Below are 18,467 nucleotides of genomic sequence, written 5' to 3' on the forward strand. Positions count from 1 at the left end.
TGCATAGTCTTGAATGTATAGACAAATCAATCAAATTAATCATTATTAAATTAATAATTTAATTTAATTTACTAATTAAAACCTTCACACAGTCACAAACCTTAAAAAGCAGTTGCAAAATAATAAATAAAAATAATAATCCAGACTCAACATTGCGTATACTCGCGATTTGACTATTGTGAATGATCATATTGTGATATCAATGCTGAAACGATATATTGTGCAGCCCTATAAAGAATGTTTTTTTTTTTTAATTTGAAGAACCTTTTGTGGTCTGTAAAGTTTGAAAGTTAAAAGTTCTACAGTGAACTACTGATTACAGTAAATATTTATTTTCAAGAGTCTATAGATGTTAAAGGTTCTTCATGGACCCACTGATGCTAATGTTGCCAATAATGAACCTCCATTTTTAAGAATGTAGACAGTCATTGTGTGTATAATATTTGTACTAAAGTGTAACTCATTGATTAAAACAAATGTTTGTCTTGTCTTGTAGCAGTAGTTGATTAGCCTTTTTAATGTACAATATTACAGTTTAATCACTAGTAAATAAAAAATTGCTGTAAATGTAATCACCCACAGGCTATCGGCAGCTAGAGACTCTGTCGGTTGTTAACATCTCTGCTCTCGGCAACTTTCACATGGTCATCCACTTAGGCTAAGCAGCGCTGTGGCCGGTCAGTACCTGGATGGGAGACCACCTGGGAAAGCTGGGTTGCTGCCAGAAGTGGTGTTAGTTTGACCAGCAGTGGGGCGCTCAACCTGCAGTCTAAGTAGGTCCTAACTCCCCAGTATATTAATGGGGAATTTATACTGCGCTCAGAGAGCGCCGTCTTTCGGATGAGATGTTAAACTCAGGTCCTGACTCTCTGTGGTCATTAAAAATCCCAGGATGTCCTTCAAAATAGAGTTTAACCCCAGGCATCCTGGCCAAATTTGCCCACTGGCCTCTGTTCATCATGGCCTCCTAACCATTACCATTCCTCTTCACCAATCTGCTGGTGTGTGGTGTGTGGTGTGCAGTCTGGTGCAATATGGCTGCTGTTACGTCATCCAGGTGGATGCTGCACACTGGTGGTGGAAGAGATTCCCCCCAAAAAATTTATAAAGTGCTTTGAAAGTCCAGAGAAGCGCTATATAAATGTAAGGAAATATTAATAATTATTAATATTATTATCCCTACCTTCTACTGCTACTGGCTCTGGCACAAAAATGTACAGGCAAAACAAATGAAATACCCTTGGCTCCTTGTGATACGCTCAGGGTGAATAAATTAACAGCAAATTTTTATTTTGAGGTGAACTATCCATGTAATGTAAATGTTTTATTTACTGTCACAGCTATAGTCATTATTCCACATCTAACATGTATCCACACTCTCTTTTAACTATTCCCACAATTAATCTGTTTTTCTCTCCATCCGCCCCTCCTTGGAACTAACAGCAAAGATCCAGCAAGAGCGTAAGTGCTTCATTAACACGGATTAACTTGTTCATTAAATGAGTGGATTGGTTTTAACACGGCTTACAACAAAACTTATCACATTAGAAATCTCAAGAACAGAGCGTTGCTGTTGGACGTTGCCCAATCTCTTTTTACAATTACAGCAAAAAATACAGTTCACAAAACAAAAAACATGGAAAAGACAAAATCTCGAGAGAGCTTTCACAAGTTCACTGTGCTACTTCAGAGAAATTATAAAGTCTATCACTTATTAAAGCTGATTAATATTCTAATGTAAGCCCATGAGCATGTCTTTTTGGCAGGCCACGTCTTTGAGAGGAAGGATTACTTCAGGGGTTTGTTAGCCGTGCCAGAATACCCACGGTTCTCAGCCAGCTTGAAGTAGAGTAGAGCAGTCAGGAATCTTGTGGCTAATCGTGTATCAAGTTCAGTGAGTATAATGCAGTGAACAAAAAGGCTAATAGCTACAATTTAGTGGATTCCAAAAGAGTACAACAATGTCCGGCCGTGTTTTTTTAGGGGCCCTGGTTTTGGAAGTATTTACTGTTTATTTGTTCTTGAATGATTTAAATATCAAATATTTTAAATTTTGTAAGTTGAAAGCAAGGAATCAAACCAATTAGCTGTGAGGTGAAAAAAAAAACAATTATAAACTTTGATTTTAAGAAAAATGTATTTGAAAATCATGGGTTAAGAGTAATGGTGCAAAGCTATTAGCTTATATATAAAACCATGTGTGATATTAGCATAGTAGCTGCTTGCTAGAACTCCTTTTTAATGTTGTTTATCTATTTTGCTAACTAATTCCCAAGCTGAATGTGCACAATTGTAAATTATTTTTGTGTTAATGAGTTGTTTAAAGGGATAACTGAGGCTGAGGGTTACTGTATAATCTTTATGCTAACCTCGATAGATAGCATTGTCATTAGCCTGTGTTTTTGTGTGGAAACACAGAAGCGTATGTAAAGAATGATGAATTAGTGATTTATGTTGTATTTCAATCAAAACTTTGTCTCTGTGGTAATGGTGTCAATATTTTGAATGTTAGGCTAAGAGTACATTGAGCAACCTTTTGTTCAGTTCTCAGACAGTAGCAAGAAATGCGTTGCTTGCATATGTATGCATAACATTGAGTGACTGTTCTTCCACAGCACTGGTGAGATAAGACTGTCTCTTTGTCCCTCCCTCCACAGTGAAACAGCCCCCCACCATTGTGAAGCAGTCACTAAAGGACTACATTGTGGACCCCAGAGATAACATCATCATTGAATGCGAGGCCAAGGGGAACCCAGTGCCAACGTGAGAATGGATGAAACCTTTTTTCTTTGTGTCGTTTTGTTCTTTCTTTTTTCAGCTCTCCACATTTTTACGTTTATAGTTTGTCAGCAAGTTCTTATTATGTATACAACCACTTTCACATTTCTTCTCTGTCTGTCTTTTATTTTTCTTCAACTCCCGCTTGCTAATTAAATCCAACGTCCATTAGTCTAGGCACTGACAAAGACCAGCACATTTTTGTGAGAGTGACACCCAATGCCCCAACCTGACAGTGGCACTGCCAGCTTTGTCCACTCTCTCTCTCTCTCTCTTGTTCCTTTCTCATGCCATCAGATATGCAGGGGCGCTCACTCTGGCTCCAGTCCCTTGTGCTTGTTTGTGGAAAGTAGGTCTGACCAGCTCAACACAGTGTGGCCATTCAGAGGGCCTGTTTTTGTTTGGTGGTCTGTTGGGCTTTACAAAACCTTCCACTCAGGCTGGTCCGCAAAACCATTGTGGTTTCATAATACGATCAGTTTAGTGTTCACGCTCACAGAATATTCAGTAGGTTAGTAGATGGCACCCGGTCAACTCCAAGCATGTGATCCTACAAAGTTTAAAGGTCAACGTGAAATGTAAACAGAACGGTTCTTTAATCTTGTGGCTTGCATTCAGATTGTACCGATTATAGAAGAAAAAAATTCAGGACAGAACTTGGTCTATTGATCAGAATTAGGTGCAAATTGGAATGCAAGTTGTTGGTGTTTATTAAAAGGACCCATGCACATGAGGATGAAATTATTTGAGCTTCTAATACAAATGTAAACCTTACTCCCCAGGCCTCAACAGGCCCACTGATGTTAAAGCAGGGGTCTCTTTCTAGGCGCCCGATTTTGTTTTTTAAGGATCAAAACTCCAAAAATGTTATCTCTAAAAAAACCTTGACATTTGTAAAGGGCCTAAAAACCTTGGTATGCTGGTTCTGTTCAATTAGGGTTGGGGCTACAGAACTCTGCCTATCTGGGAATAAGGGTGGGGATCCGTGTGCTAGGATTAGTGGTCCTTAGCATGCTTGTTAGTGTACCTGCCTTTCATACCTTAAAAAACTGATTTGATCCTGCTCAAAGCAGTGCTAATAAAAAGGAAGGTTTGCATTGATGCCATGACTCAGAAGGGAGCGATGTTTGTAGATAAGTGTTACATAGACCAACTAGTAAGAATGGTGCAGGGAAACCTCACTAATCTAGCCTCAAGAAGCACACTAGAATTTGTTGTCTTGTTCGTACCAGCTAGTGGTGTGAACCTACACTGGTCTCTCGGTTCAGTTATGATTATCATGTCACCCTTTCGGTTCAATACGAAAGCTCAGGCTCAACAGAAAGGGCTGTGATTGGCTACAGAACGGTGAAAGCCGTTCACTGAGCAGTGACACGGACACTGAAGAACAGCCGCAGCTGTCACAGCTGATCCATGATGCATGCAGTGAAGAAAATTCGCTTTGCAGATATGCTTACACAAATATCACTGTAACAACTGAGAGAGGAGAAAATGTTACCTCACAGACACACCAGCAAGTCAAGGGCTTCACAGTGAGAGAGAAAGAGATGTATATAGAGAGAAATAGAGAGTCTGCTTTTTAAGTAGTTACAGCATTTTAACCCCCGCCCCCCCACCTTACCATAGTGGGCTACCACAACATGCATATGAGATAAATGTTATCAGTACGTAATAATCAGTTATGATCTATTGATAAACTGATACTGCATCATGTGTGACATTACTGCGGTGCATTGAAGAAACAATTGTGACACTCCTAATGCCAGCCTACCTTGCTGGAATCATGGTTTAAAACCCACTCTGAGCAGGTCTTGTAGAACAAGAGGGGTTATACTGGTGCAATGACCCGGAAGGGAGTAAGGTTAAGGCTGGTGAGTTTAACAGAAGCCAACTATTAAAAGATGTGTGGGGCTTCCTCACTCCATTGGCCTCAAGAGGTTCATGAGAGGCTGTGTGTTAGCATCTTATTAGCGCAACTGTCCAGAAAGAAGGAGAAGCTGGGTTGAAACCCACTTTAAGTAGGGCAAATTGAACTGGATGAATTAAACTGATGCCATGACTTGGAAAAGAGTGAGGTTTAGGGGGTGAGTGTGACAGAGGCCAACAAGGAAGAACTGGCCTGAAGATACACACTAGAATCTGATGTCTTTGACGTCATTGTTAGTGTGCTCTCTTTTCATGCTGGATTAATTCAAATCCCACTCAGAGTATAGCAATTATACCTTTAGGTGTTACAACCAGAATACTGAGGGGCTGACATTTAGATCAAAATTACAAAGTTAATGTCCTTAAATTGGTTTAGCAGTCATGTTCTTTTACTCTGATGTGTATGTAAACCACCTGATTTAAAGGCTCCAAAAATGCACCTATTACATAAACAGCTTCAATGTGGCTGATTTCCTGTTTGGGCCCGGTCTGTGCAGGTTTCAGTGGCGGCGGAATGGAAAGTTCTTTAATGTGGGTAAGGACCCACGGGTGACCATGAGAAGTCGATCTGGAACACTAGAGATCAGAAGCAGTGGAAAACCAGAAGATTATGAAGGAGAATACCAGTGCTTTGCCTCCAACAACTTGGGCACAGCCATTTCCAACAAAATCCTGCTTCGAGTGTCAAGTAAGGGATGTATGATTATAACATGAAAGGATAGTTCCACCAAAAATTTAATTATGATGTTTTAAAACTGTTCTGTTGAATACAGAAAAAGCCTAAAAAGTATAACAGAACTAGTTTAATTTGAGCTATTTGCATTTTCAGTTTTCTCATATTTTTTATTTATTTTTTTAATGTTATTGTTATCAGCCTGATATATTAAACAAGATAGATTATGCATTATATCCACTAGTACAGGGGTCACAATCTCGTTCCTGGAGGTCCTGTGCCCTGCAGGGTTTAACTTGCCTCAACACACCTGCCTGCCTGGGTGTTTCAAGTATACCTAGTAAGACCTTGATTAGTTTGTTTAAGTGTGTTTGATTAGGGTTGGAGCTAAAATCTGCAGGACACCGGACGTCCAGGAACAAGTTTGATGATGCCTGCACTAGAAAATCCACTTCAGTTTAAAGCTACTGGCTATATTGTGTTCAGTTATTAATGTTATGTATATTCTCTAATCTGGTGAACTTGTCTCCATTACTCAGAGTCTCCGCTGTGGCCAAAGGAGGTTTTGGAACCGGTAACTGTGCGTGAGGGATCACCGCTCGTCCTGGCCTGCAACCCTCCTCCTGGTCTTCCCCCTCCTGAAACCTTCTGGATGGACAGCTGTGAGTGCGATTGATTGTGTCTGATTTCTTACCCTTCCTCCTCTTCTCTCTTACCTTGTCATTGAGTCTTCACCTTCACGCTTTCTTTAACCTCTTTCTTGTATCTCCCTCTCACTTCCTCTGTCAGTCCTGCAGTCTGTGTCCTCTGCAGAGCAGTGTGTGTTACTGTATTAGTGCTGAGCTGGTGCATGTATGCGAATCTGCACTACCTGACAAAAAGCTGAGCGAGCAGAAACAAGCATAGTGCTGAGACATTTCAGCAGACCTAGAATTACACAGCATGGATGCACACTTTACAAAGCGTTTAATATATATCTTGACTGTATTTATCATTGTCACAGTTACAGATAGCTATTGAATTGTGTTATTGGTAATAAAAGCTTAAATATTTGGAAGGTGAAGTAATATATAGCTTAAATTCCTACACTTTCATAGTATGCAGTCAATTTAGGTAATACTTGCATCATAATTATGTCTTTTTAATGCTGTAATATATATATATTTATACACACACACACACACACACACACACTTATATATTTATATATATGTGTGTGAGTGTGTGTGTGTGTGTGTGCGTGCGTGCGTGCGTGCGTGCGTGCGTGCGTGCGTGCGTGCGTGTGTGTGTGTATATATATGAAGAGTTCAGATGCAAAAACCTCTAAGTGCTATCTGGAATTTTGTTCTACAATGAGCATTTTTCTCAGCCACTTATGTTTATGTTCAACTATTTCATGTTAAAAGTGATGCAAGTAATCTATTCTTTGCCATAAAAGTGTAATTACTGAATCAAGACATAGGACTCTTCATATATAAATATATAAGTGTTTTCCCTTTATTGATTTCTGATCTGTTTGCATGTTTGTCACACTTTAATATTTCATATTAACAAACTAATAAAATTTAAGTCAGAGATAACACAGTTTTGAAATGAATCTTTTCATTATTAACAAAAAAATAAACAAAAAACTACATAAGCTTGTGTGGAAATAATGTTTTCCTTCTAAACCTAATAACAGGTTGGGCCAATCTTAGCAGCAACAATTGCAATCAAGTTTCTGTTATAGTGCTGTGGAAGAATTTTGGCCTATTTATCTTTGCAGAATTATTGTAATTCAGTCACATTGGAGGGTTTTCTAGCATGAACCACCTTTTTAAGATCATCATCTCAATTGGATTTTGGTCAGGATTTTGACAAGGCCTCTTCACAATGTTATACTGTATCCTGCCTCTCTATATGTAAAAACTTATTTATTTTACCTTTATAATACTCTAAAACTGCTTTGCAAATAAGAAAATATCCATCAGCAGAATGTTATTTACTCATTACACTGTCTCTAGTACACACATGATTGAATCTAGGCTAGTTACTGACCAGTTGTGAAGGCTCATCTTCGTCTCACAGTCTTCCAGACTGCTTCTCTTCCCCCGAGTGACATGTTTGCTGAGCCTTGTTATGTTTCCGGCCTGAAGATGATAATCATGCCTTTGTGATTTTCACACTCATCTTGAGCATCATCACTTCGTCTGCTGCCTGTCAGCTATTGCACATCACATTGAGTCTGTAAATGAGTCTGTATTCTATTCTCTTTTTCTCCACAGTCATTATGCCTATAGCACAGGACAGGAGGGTGTCAATGGGCCTGAACGGTGACTTGTTCTTCTCCAACGTTCTGGCTAAAGATGCCAAGACTGACTACAGCTGCAATGCTCGCTTCGAGTTCACACACACCATACAGCAGAAGAACCCCTACACACTTAAAGTGCAAACAAGTGAGTGGAGATTTATGATGATTTATGATGTGGCTGCATCTTATATCATTACGTCCATAAATATATATATATATATATATATATATATATATATATATATATATATATATATATATATATATATATATATATATATATACACACACACACACACACAAAGCAGATATAGCAAAAACAGGACTCCTGATGACAAAATATTTGTCACCATTTGTGCTTGTTGACTTTGCAGGTTGTCTTTGCACCTCACAAAACTTATTTTGGACAAAATTTTGAGGCCGAATAATGCTCTATTTGTCAGAGCTGAGATGGCAAACAAATCCTTTCTGCATTGATTCAGATATTTTTAAGATGCTTCTTTCAGTCATTCATTATTTTTCTTTTCGGCTTAGTCCCTTTATTAATTCAGGGTCGCAACAGGGGAATGAACCGCCAACTTATCCAGCAGCGGATGCCCTTCCAGCCGCAACCCATCTCTGGGAAACATCCACACACACATTCACACACACACTCATACACTACGGACAATTTAGCCTACCCAATTCACCTGTACTGCATTACTTTGGACTGTGAGGGAAACCGGAGCACCGGCATTTTTCTGTGGAGTTTGCATGTTCTCCCCGCGTTCGCGTGGGTTTCCTCCAGGTGCTCTGGTTTCCTCCACGTCCAAAGACATGTGGTACAGGTGAATTGGGTAAGCTAAATAGTATTGTATGTGTGTGAATGAGTGTGTGTGGATGTGGAGTGTGTATGGATGTTGTGGCTGGAACGGCATCCGCTGCATAAAATATATGCTGGATAAGTTGGTGGTTTATTACGCTGTGGCGATCCCTGATTAATAAGGGGAAATGAATAATAAGAAAATGAATAAATGAATGACAAATGTATTAAAAGTATGTGTTTGAGCAGTTTTCTAGACCTTTATCTCATATTTATGTTTTAGCCTAGGAGAAAAAAAATCTGAATAAATGTACTTTTTAAAAGGCAGTATCTATTACAGAGAAAAAAAATTAGAAAAAACATAAATTGGACCTTATAGACACAACATTTAGTTTAATTCATTTTTTTCATTTCATCAGTTTTTGAAAGCAGCACAGATGAGATCAGAAAGTTGTAGCTAGTCTTTTTTTACATACTCTATAAAAATGTTTTGATGTCATTTCTAAGTTTCGTTCTTTCAAAAGCTCTCTTTATTTTTTTAAAAACCCAATAAAATATTATTCTACTTCAGAAGTCTGTACAAAATCAGTTCTGTGAGCTGCTTTTGTGCATAGAATCTGCCTGCAAAGTCATTGTCCAATAGGCTAACAGGCCTTGCAAAAGCTGGTAAATACTTCCTCCATAGGTACAGTAGCCTTCAGAGATAGGAACTTAACAAAGCATTTTAAGTTCCAGTGATGTTTTACATTCTGTCTTCTGGGATCCATTAAGCTGAATATGTTTAGAAGGCATACAGTAGATGTTCCCTTCTCAGTCTAATGATATCCATAATCCTGTGCATTTGATTTAGTAGCGGTTGGTGGTCATATAGCCACTGACATCCATAGTGGTCAGTCAGTGACTAAATTAGCTTTTTTGGACCAACTTTTTCTATTTTAAGGTTATTTCTTGCAAGAAACTAATATTGTAGTGATAAAATTTTTGCTTTGATCCCACCAACGTTCTCTATGTTTTGTTGTGGATCATTAAACCACTATGTTGCCTCAGAATGAAATCAGCTTTTGGCAGCAGCCTGGATCTCTTGTTATCTTTAATTGGATGTTACTTGTTTCTGTGCTGCTGTCCATGGTAGGCTATGGTATCTATGAATAGTGTGGTCCATCTAGTGGTGAGGATGTAGCAGTGCATTATTTGTGATAGTAGTCTTTTTTGTTTTATTTGAAGACTCACTATCACAGTTCCACAGTTTGAATCATTATTATCTAGTGTATTACTTTTTTCAGCATGTGTATGTTGATGAAACTGCAACTTTATTCACAGAAGAACCTTATAATGACACCTTTCTCAACTCCACTGATGTGTATGGTGGTGAGTTCAACAAAGCTAGCGTGCTATCTTCTGTAATACAACACTAACTGAGTTAGCATTCCTGTCTCTAACAGCTTACAGCGGAGAAAATGTGTTATATAATACACAGTGTAAAAAGATGTCAAAAGACGTTACATGTTTTGTTTATAGAATGTAGTAAAGCTTATGTTTTTTTATATACAGTCACTGTCTAAGCAGTTTTTGGGGTCAGCTAAACTGTGTTGTAGTTTGAAGGGCAAGAATTCCGATTTCTGTGGTAAGTGCTTAATTATCCTAATCACGCTGCTCATTACGGAGATATAAAAAATGAAGAACGGAGATTAGGCAAGAGGCTAGAGGTGCTCATTAATATTTCAGTAACTTTAATCCAATGATGACCATGTGCAAATCCGCACACATGTATCCAAGGATATGGCCTACGGGAGATACTGAACATATGACGAAAATTTGTAAATTACGAACCCTGTCAAAAACAAGTCTGGATCACAATTCTTTCTAAAAAACAAATGAGAAAAGGGGGAATTAATTATGTATTCATTCATTTGTTAGTTATTGTGTACATGTAGCAATAGAAGAAATCAAGAAACTACTTAAAAAGTGGAATTACATATTTATAGTAGTGTGTTTGATCAAACTACTGTCAACTGTTCTAAATTTAAATACCAGTGTTGTCACTTAGAGCACTTATTGAAATTTCTAGAATTGTTTTAAAGGGTTTTTAGACCTTTAAAGAATTAAATAAATATATAATTTAAAAACATTTTTAATACAATTTTATGACGTTTTTTTACTGAAAATAGTGGTTGAATAATTTATACAATTAATCATTGTTATGAAGTTAGATAGCTGCCTGGTCAATGGAAAGGAGGCAGAGAACTTTTAAATAATTTTGAATAAAAATATAAAACAAAAGAATGGCAGGTCCTCACGGAGGCTGCCTTTAAACTGAAGCAACCATCACATAATATGTAAGGGCCCGGTCCTCTCTCATCTAGCACTGGCATCTCTCCTCCTTTTAGCTTCCAGGGCTACTCCGTGAGACTTGAGGCAGGTGATGCGTCCAGGTCTCTGATTATCTCACTCACGCCACCCGCCTTCACGGCTCTCTGCCCCACCTCACTCGCCACAATTATATTTATAAACGTTATATAATATAGTGCAGTTTAAAGCTTTATTAACGATCTTGGGGCAATTCATTCTGACATGGTGGTGCTTCACATATAACAAGAATGACACACTCAACACAAAACCCACACTTACCATCAAGTACACAAGCAAAAAACTGTAAAATAATAATACTATTAATAATATATAATATAAACAATAATATTATAATATAATGACCTGAATTTAATTTTTCATATTTAAAATGCGTTTCATAAACTGAAAAATCAACATAAAAATATGTTATATATTATCTGTTATAAAATCTATTATATTATATTATATTATATTATATTAATTCTATTATATAGTACCCCAAACATCACATTTCTTGATTAATGTATTTTCAGTACATGTATAAACACACACACACACACACACACACACACACACACACACACACACACACACACACACACATAGTATACAATATACATATTTTATTAAGTGAAATTGGGGTTAAATATGTCCCAGACATGTTCTTAATAGACTTTTTGAGATTCATCCAAGTTTTAATATTCATTGATAGTCATTTTGACAATATTGTGAGGACCAGGGTTCAACGGGGTATATGCACATGGGCTTTTAACTTCAGTCTGCCAGCCCCAGGGCTTCCGGTGAATTATTATTCCATACAGAATCGCCATGTTTAAGATCTGATTTCTTTAAAAAAACAACAATCTTTATTGCCTGGCTGAGATTCGATATAAAGTTGATATCAGACCAAACCAGAAGCACTGCAGTAAATGCTATTTTTCCACACCACGTCTTTAAAATCTGAAAATTTATTTTGCTCCTGTAGTTTTTGTGCTAGCCTGCTGCTAATGATGGTGCCTGGTCTTTCATCTCTTTTTACGCTTTAACAACCAAATGGATGCTTAAGTCTATTTAACTGAATGTAAAAGGAACCTTATGAAATTGAAAATAGTCACAAGATCCTTTCACCAGAAGTTTATCATTGGCTGAAAAACAATAGCTGTGCATATAGCCCTTTTAGTTCCTGTCTCAAACGTATAGCATTGTGGGTTCCCTCTGTCAGTGAACGGACATCGCTGTCGCCACAGACACACGTGACAATGGCATGAAACATGTGTTCACAGACTAATCTCTCAGGCTTCGTCCTCCCACTAATGTCACCAACAAAGGCTGTTGTCAGTCCCTCTCCAATGCTAATGGCTCACAGCTAATCTTACTGCTAGATATACATTACAATAGAGACTAATACTGCCCTGCTCATCAAGTCTTCCTCAGGGAGAAGATTGTCTATGTCTTCACATAACCAGGTTTTTTTGTCCACAACTAACCATCTGTCTGTCCTCACAGCTTTATGATTCTCTTTCATGCTTGTGTTATTTATGCATACAGAATTCAAATGATTATAGAGGTACAGTATAATGGTGGAGTTTGATGATAGAGAAATACAACAGCATTAACAACAACAGCGATTTACTGTTTTTTTTTTTTTTTTAAGTTTGTTTGAAATAGCCTGGTCAGATCTATTATTCAGAAGTTTCAGATCAGTAGGATATTTTTTTAATGCAGAAATTATGCATTCAGTTTCAGTCAAGACATTACTATATGAGAGTCAAAGATTTCTGAAGACTAGATGCTGAAAATTCAGCTTTGAATCAAAGGAATATATAATTTTTAAATGAACACTTTAATAATAGTTACTTATTTGTTCAGTAATAGTATGTTGAATGGTTATATTCATTTGTATTATTATTTTTTATCATTATTACTATTTTAGTGTATTTATAATCATAAAAATGCAAAAGCTATTGAACTGTAGTGTAAAGTATATATTTATAAAATAGAATATTATATTCTAAAATATTATAATAACAAATAAATAAAAACAAATAAAATATTTGTTAAACTCAATTTTAAAATGTGTAGCTTTTAATTTGGTGTAACGTTAATTAGACATTTTATTTTCTTCAATTCTTTTTTATAAAAAGAAATCACTGATTAAAATAGTAATTAGTCCTTTAAATAAAATAAATGTTTTTTTTTTTCATGTGAGACACAAAATTATTGTTTTACTGTATATGGAAGCCTATTTCCATCTCTGAGTAAAACAGTGAAAGCAAAAATGTAATTCTGACATTATTTATTTAATTTATATCTTAATATATTAACTTGTATTTTTTCTCATTATATTTTTTTCATTTAAGTGCAGAAATATACATCCATATATTTCAACACACTAATAAATATATATTGTGCAATTACAAGCTGAATCTAAAATTAATCCATAAAATAATTATAGGATATATACCTTGGCGTATTCTCCCACCTCAAGCATTTTTTGCCTCTTTTTTTTGTTTGTTAATACGTTTTTTCTTTTTTTCCACAGTGCGTAATATACCGGAAACCCAGCCCACCTTTCTATCTCCAACGGGCTTGTCCAGCACCAAGATGGTGCTCAGAGGAGAAGAACTTCTCCTGGAGTGTATAGCAGCTGGAGTGTAAGTGTTTTTTAGTACTATAAAAACGGTTCTATTTGATATTATATTTAAAATTAATACACATTTATTTTAATTGTCTTTAACTTTTAATGAGAAAAAGCACAAAAATAATATTAAAGCATTTAATCATTAAAAACAAAGCATCAATACAAAGCTGCTTTTTACGTTTTTTTATGGCTTTTAACTATTTTTCACTTTTGAATATTTGACTTCACTACACTTCATAAAAGCAGTCGATTTTGAAATGGAGAAATTGTCACCTGCTCAGAAACACAATAATGGTGTTCAAATTGTGAATAAGCTTATTTTGTTAAATCAGATTCAAAAATGCAAATGATCCGTTTAGTGTTAGTCTCCATTAAAACAATACAGTATTTGTATTTATATTACCTTAATTTCAACTTTAAAAACCCTATCAAAACACTGGTTCATCCACATATTCATTTCCCAAATGCACAGTGTATTTAGGTACTAAAGTAATTTCTCAATGAAATAAATCTGTTTTGTTTCTTCAACTCGTTCCTCAGACCAACTCCTACCATTACCTGGTCCAAAAGAGGAGGAGACCTGCCAACGAAAAAAGTCAGGATTGGGAACTTCGATAAAACCTTACGCATTCTCAATGTGTCTGAGGAAGACATTGGCAGCTACACCTGCATGGCCAGCAACAGAATTGGCAGCATTCGCCACACAGTTGAAGTCCAGGTCAAAGGTGAGCAATCGAGAAAAGGCAATTGATGCCCATTATGTCTGAAAAAACTGCTTCATGTATTCCACTGTCCTAAATTCCATCCACAGCTGCTCCATTTTGGCTCGAAAAGCCCATCAATCTGGTTCTTGCCCCTGATGAGAGTGGACGGTTAGTGTGCCGTGCTAACGGGAGTCCCAAACCCACTATTCAATGGCTGGTGAATGGAGAACCCATTGAAAGTCAGTCAGCTTTTGCTTGTCATGTTTGAACAGATTTAGAGTTTTAAATCATAAGCAACAAAGTGTATATTTTGTGTCTGTGTGTGTGTGTGTGTGTTTGTGTGTGTAACTTCAGGTTCACTCCCCAACCCCAATCGGAGAGTTCTTGATGACACGATCATATTTGAGACGGTTCAGTTTGAAAGCAGTGCAGTTTACCAGTGTAACGCCTCCAATGAGCACGGTTATCTTCTGGCAAATGCTTTCGTCAGTGTTTTGGGTATGACAGGATGAAGCAAATTGGTGCAGAATGTCCATATAGCTCACATGGTGCGCAAATTGTGAGATGTTGGTGTTGCTGTTTTTTTCCCTAGATATGGCACCGCGGATGCTTGGCCCGAAAAACCAGCTGATCAAAGTCATTGAAAACAACAGGACCTTCCTCGAGTGTCCTTTCTTTGGCTCACCGCTCCCTTTACTTCGCTGGTAAGTTTATGTTAAATTGTTGTAAACAGTACTTGTTCACAAAGGGTAATTATTTGATCAAAATGCTGTAAAACCCACTGTAATATTGTAACATATTGTTACAATTAAAAATAAATTATTCCTATTTTGATATATTTTAAAATGTTGCTTATAGCTGTGATGAATTGATGTCAGCCTTTGCTTTTGGCTCATATTTAGGCATATTTATAACAAGAATCATTTGATAACGTTAACACTCAATTAAAGGATTATAGTGCAGACCCAAAACATATACGGTATTTTTTTTCTCATTTTATATATTAACACAAAATTTTTCAAACACTGTTGGAATATCCAGCCAATTTCATGCGTGTTAAATAAAATTCAGGGGAGAGTTTTCTTCAATGTCAAAAATATTAGTAATTTATTAAATACAAATGAATAGTTAGAGGACAGAGCTCTGGGTTACGTTACCCCAATTCAATACAAGAATTACATTCAGGAGGTTTGCAACTAACCTACATTTCTCTGACTCCAGCATATATACACAACTGAAATTAACAGGTGGAATTTTGGTGTAACGTCACTTATTAGTCATTCTGCAGTCCATTGGCTGTTCCACCCAAACCTACTTCCTCTTTCTGCAACCTTTCTTTGCATACCAGAACTGAACAGTTAAGTGCCTCTTCAATATATTTCATAACTTGTGACATGTCTAGACTTCTTGTTAGACAGAAGTCTGGAGCAAGCCCTCCAGCACTATATTTATTCTTATTCTGCTATTTCCCTCTTGTCAGCAGTTCTTTCTAAGAAGTATGCAACACAGTAAGAAAGAAGAAGTATGTTTAGTTAATGTATGGTGGCGTACAAAAGAAAAAGATTGATTAATCTGTTGTTAGTCTAAACATATTTTTAATAAAAAATATAAACAAAAAAAAGTCTTTTTCCCCCACAGCAGTTTCACACTTTTTCAAACGATAAATATGATCACTTATTAGTATAAATAGTTTCATAAGTATAAGTCAGAGTGTGTTGTTTTAATTTTACCCTAAATATGTTACACAAAAAATTATGAAATAATTTTCCTTCCAATGTTAAATTATATTATACTGTATTTTAAAGAATTGGTGTTTGCCTCAAATTAAATGTTCTTTTCTGTACTTAATGTAGAAAAAAAAATCTTCTATGTTTCCAGTAACTTTTTTGTGACCTGTACTTATTAAAAATATTAATTAATAGTTGAATTATATTATATTAACTACTTGAATTATATTCCTGAGAAAAGGGTAAAAAATAGTAGGTTGAACGAAAGTCATACAGAAAAAAAGTAAATTATTTATTTAAAATAAAAAAGGAGTTTAAAATGTTTAATTGTAAAATAAATGTAAAAACTACCGTTACAGATCTAATAAAGGTGCGGTATGTAAGTTTTTGACTCCTCTAAAGCATAAAAATACCATAATATGGTTGCAGATATTTAGGAAACATGCTAAGTGAACATTCTTGTTTATCTGAAAAATAATGCTGAAGTCAGATGTTCTGCTTTGAAAATGTCTGTAATGTGCTGGAACGACTGTCTTTGTTTTTTTTTTTGTTTTTTTTCCGCCCAATGCCACTTTAGCCAATTATATTCCAGCACCCCGTGTTGCCTTTCTGGAAAACCATGTATTACATTCATTCAGTCAGAAAGGCCCTGAAAGCATGTGTCCCTGACCGAAATGCAACCTCCAGTGGACAGTAGCAGACTCCGAAATGGGACAGATTCAGAGTTGCACATGAGGTTATTAATTAGCAAATACATAAATATTATGAACGTAAACATTGGGTGAGTAGGTTACATCATAACAACATGCTATGTGAGAAGATTTGCAGTGATAATTTGGCTGTTTGCACCAGACAAAACACGACAGAAATTTAAATAAAGCATTTAATTTCAGAAACACAGAATTCTTTTAATTCTTTTAATATTTAATGCATATTAGACCTCTTTAACATGATTAAATGTAGATGCTGAATCACTGCTATGTGTTGGTTTGCATTATTTCACAGTTCTAAATTCAATTTTAAATGGTTTATTTTATTTTCAAGATCTGAGGTGTACTATCTGCTGCTGCTTTCAGTAGTATGGCAATAAATGTCATGTAAAACCTCACATGTTAACATTTAACACTGAATATAGCACAAGTTTTCTGTTGTTCAGCTGCAAGAAATAGAAGCCGTTTCTTATATATCAATTCGATAGTTGGTTGGAACAAAAACTCCTTTTAATATGGAAAATATTCCTTCTATCGTGTGCTGTTGCTTTTATATCAAACACGATTAAAATCAGCCTTCAATTAGTCTTTAGGCTCGAGAGCCAGGCTTGCTCCTGTTGGTCCTCAATATGGCAACCTGCATTTGTTTTGATCCAGGAATGAAATACCTAGTTCAACCACTGGATGTCAGACTTACAAACTACACCTTTAATGTTTTGTTTAAACAGAAAACAACATTATAATGCATAAATCAAAATTCTGCTAAATTAGACTTTTATTATTTATGTGTTCAGGTTTAAGAATGGACTTGGCAGTGGTTTGGATGGTGGTCACTACAGGCTATACCACAATGGCACTTTGGAGATCAAGCAGGCCCGGACAGAAGACCAGGGCACCTACACCTGCGTCGCCAGCAACATTCTGGGCAAGATGGAGAATCAAGTGCGCCTAGAGGTTAAAGGTGAGACTCTAAGAAAAAATATCTTGTTGTCTCTGTGTGAAATTATGAACGCTTTGGTTTCCTATATGATTGTTGTGATCCATTTCAGAGCCCACAAGAATAGTCCGCGCACCTGAACATAAGACGGAACCCAGAGGAACCACAGTTCGATTCGACTGTCGAGTTAAACATGATCCTTCCCTTCCTGCTACAATCACATGGCTGAAAGATGAAAAGCCTCTGAGCTTCAGCTGGATGTAATGACACATATCATTATATCTATGATACACTCACACTATCTATGATGCACTCACACTGTTTATCTGCTTATTATCACAAATTCACTTTTGTGAATTTATTATTATTATTATTTACAATTTATTTAATTATTTCTACTCTTCAAGTGGTTACAAGCCTTTGTGTTTATATTATAAACAAATAATATTTTGAAAATATTGCAGTCATCATCGCAGAAATAAAATTAATACAATTTAATATAATGTTTTACATTCAGAAGTGTATAATAATTAAACAATTTTTTGTATATGTAAAATGGCCTCAAAATTATATATATATATATATATATATATATATATATATATATATATATATATATATATATATATATATATATATATATATATATATATATATATATAAATGTATAAATGAGGATGTAATACTATAGAAAGTACAAAATTGATGTATTAAAAATTATAATTGTTTTATTATTAATCTATTACGATATACTGTATATTGATGTTGAATTGGTAAAATGTGCCTGAGAACAAAATATGCTATAAGAATATTAGCAATATTAAAATATTGATGAACTGTATTTATTCAATGTAATGCATCCTTTATATAAAAAAAATATTAGTTACTTTTTTTAAGAATGAAATATCTAATCAAAAAAAGCTGATACAC

General features: G+C 35.7%; 1 protein-coding gene across 50 annotated transcripts in view; it reads left to right on the forward strand.

The window, feature by feature from the left end:
* Positions 1–18,467, forward strand: part of nfasca (neurofascin homolog (chicken) a) — a 176,762-nt gene that overhangs the window by 112,561 nt on the left and 45,734 nt on the right. For 16 of the 50 annotated variants that reach the window (XM_087271700.1, XM_087271706.1, XM_087271723.1 and 13 more), the window contains 12 exon segments: positions 1,444–1,461; positions 2,658–2,763; positions 5,202–5,392; positions 5,917–6,039; positions 7,642–7,812; positions 13,361–13,472; positions 14,000–14,184; positions 14,271–14,402; positions 14,518–14,661; positions 14,756–14,867; positions 17,395–17,561; positions 17,650–17,797. In XM_087271700.1, the coding sequence (XP_087127826.1) occupies positions 1,444–1,461; positions 2,658–2,763; positions 5,202–5,392; positions 5,917–6,039; positions 7,642–7,812; positions 13,361–13,472; positions 14,000–14,184; positions 14,271–14,402; positions 14,518–14,661; positions 14,756–14,867; positions 17,395–17,561; positions 17,650–17,797 (1,609 nt within the window). 50 annotated transcript variants of the gene reach the window in all.

The sequence above is a fragment of the Danio rerio genome, chromosome 11 (assembly GCF_052040795.2).
Source record: "Danio rerio strain M-AB ecotype USA chromosome 11, GRCz13ab, whole genome shotgun sequence".
Lineage (NCBI taxonomy): Eukaryota > Metazoa > Chordata > Actinopteri > Cypriniformes > Danionidae > Danio > Danio rerio.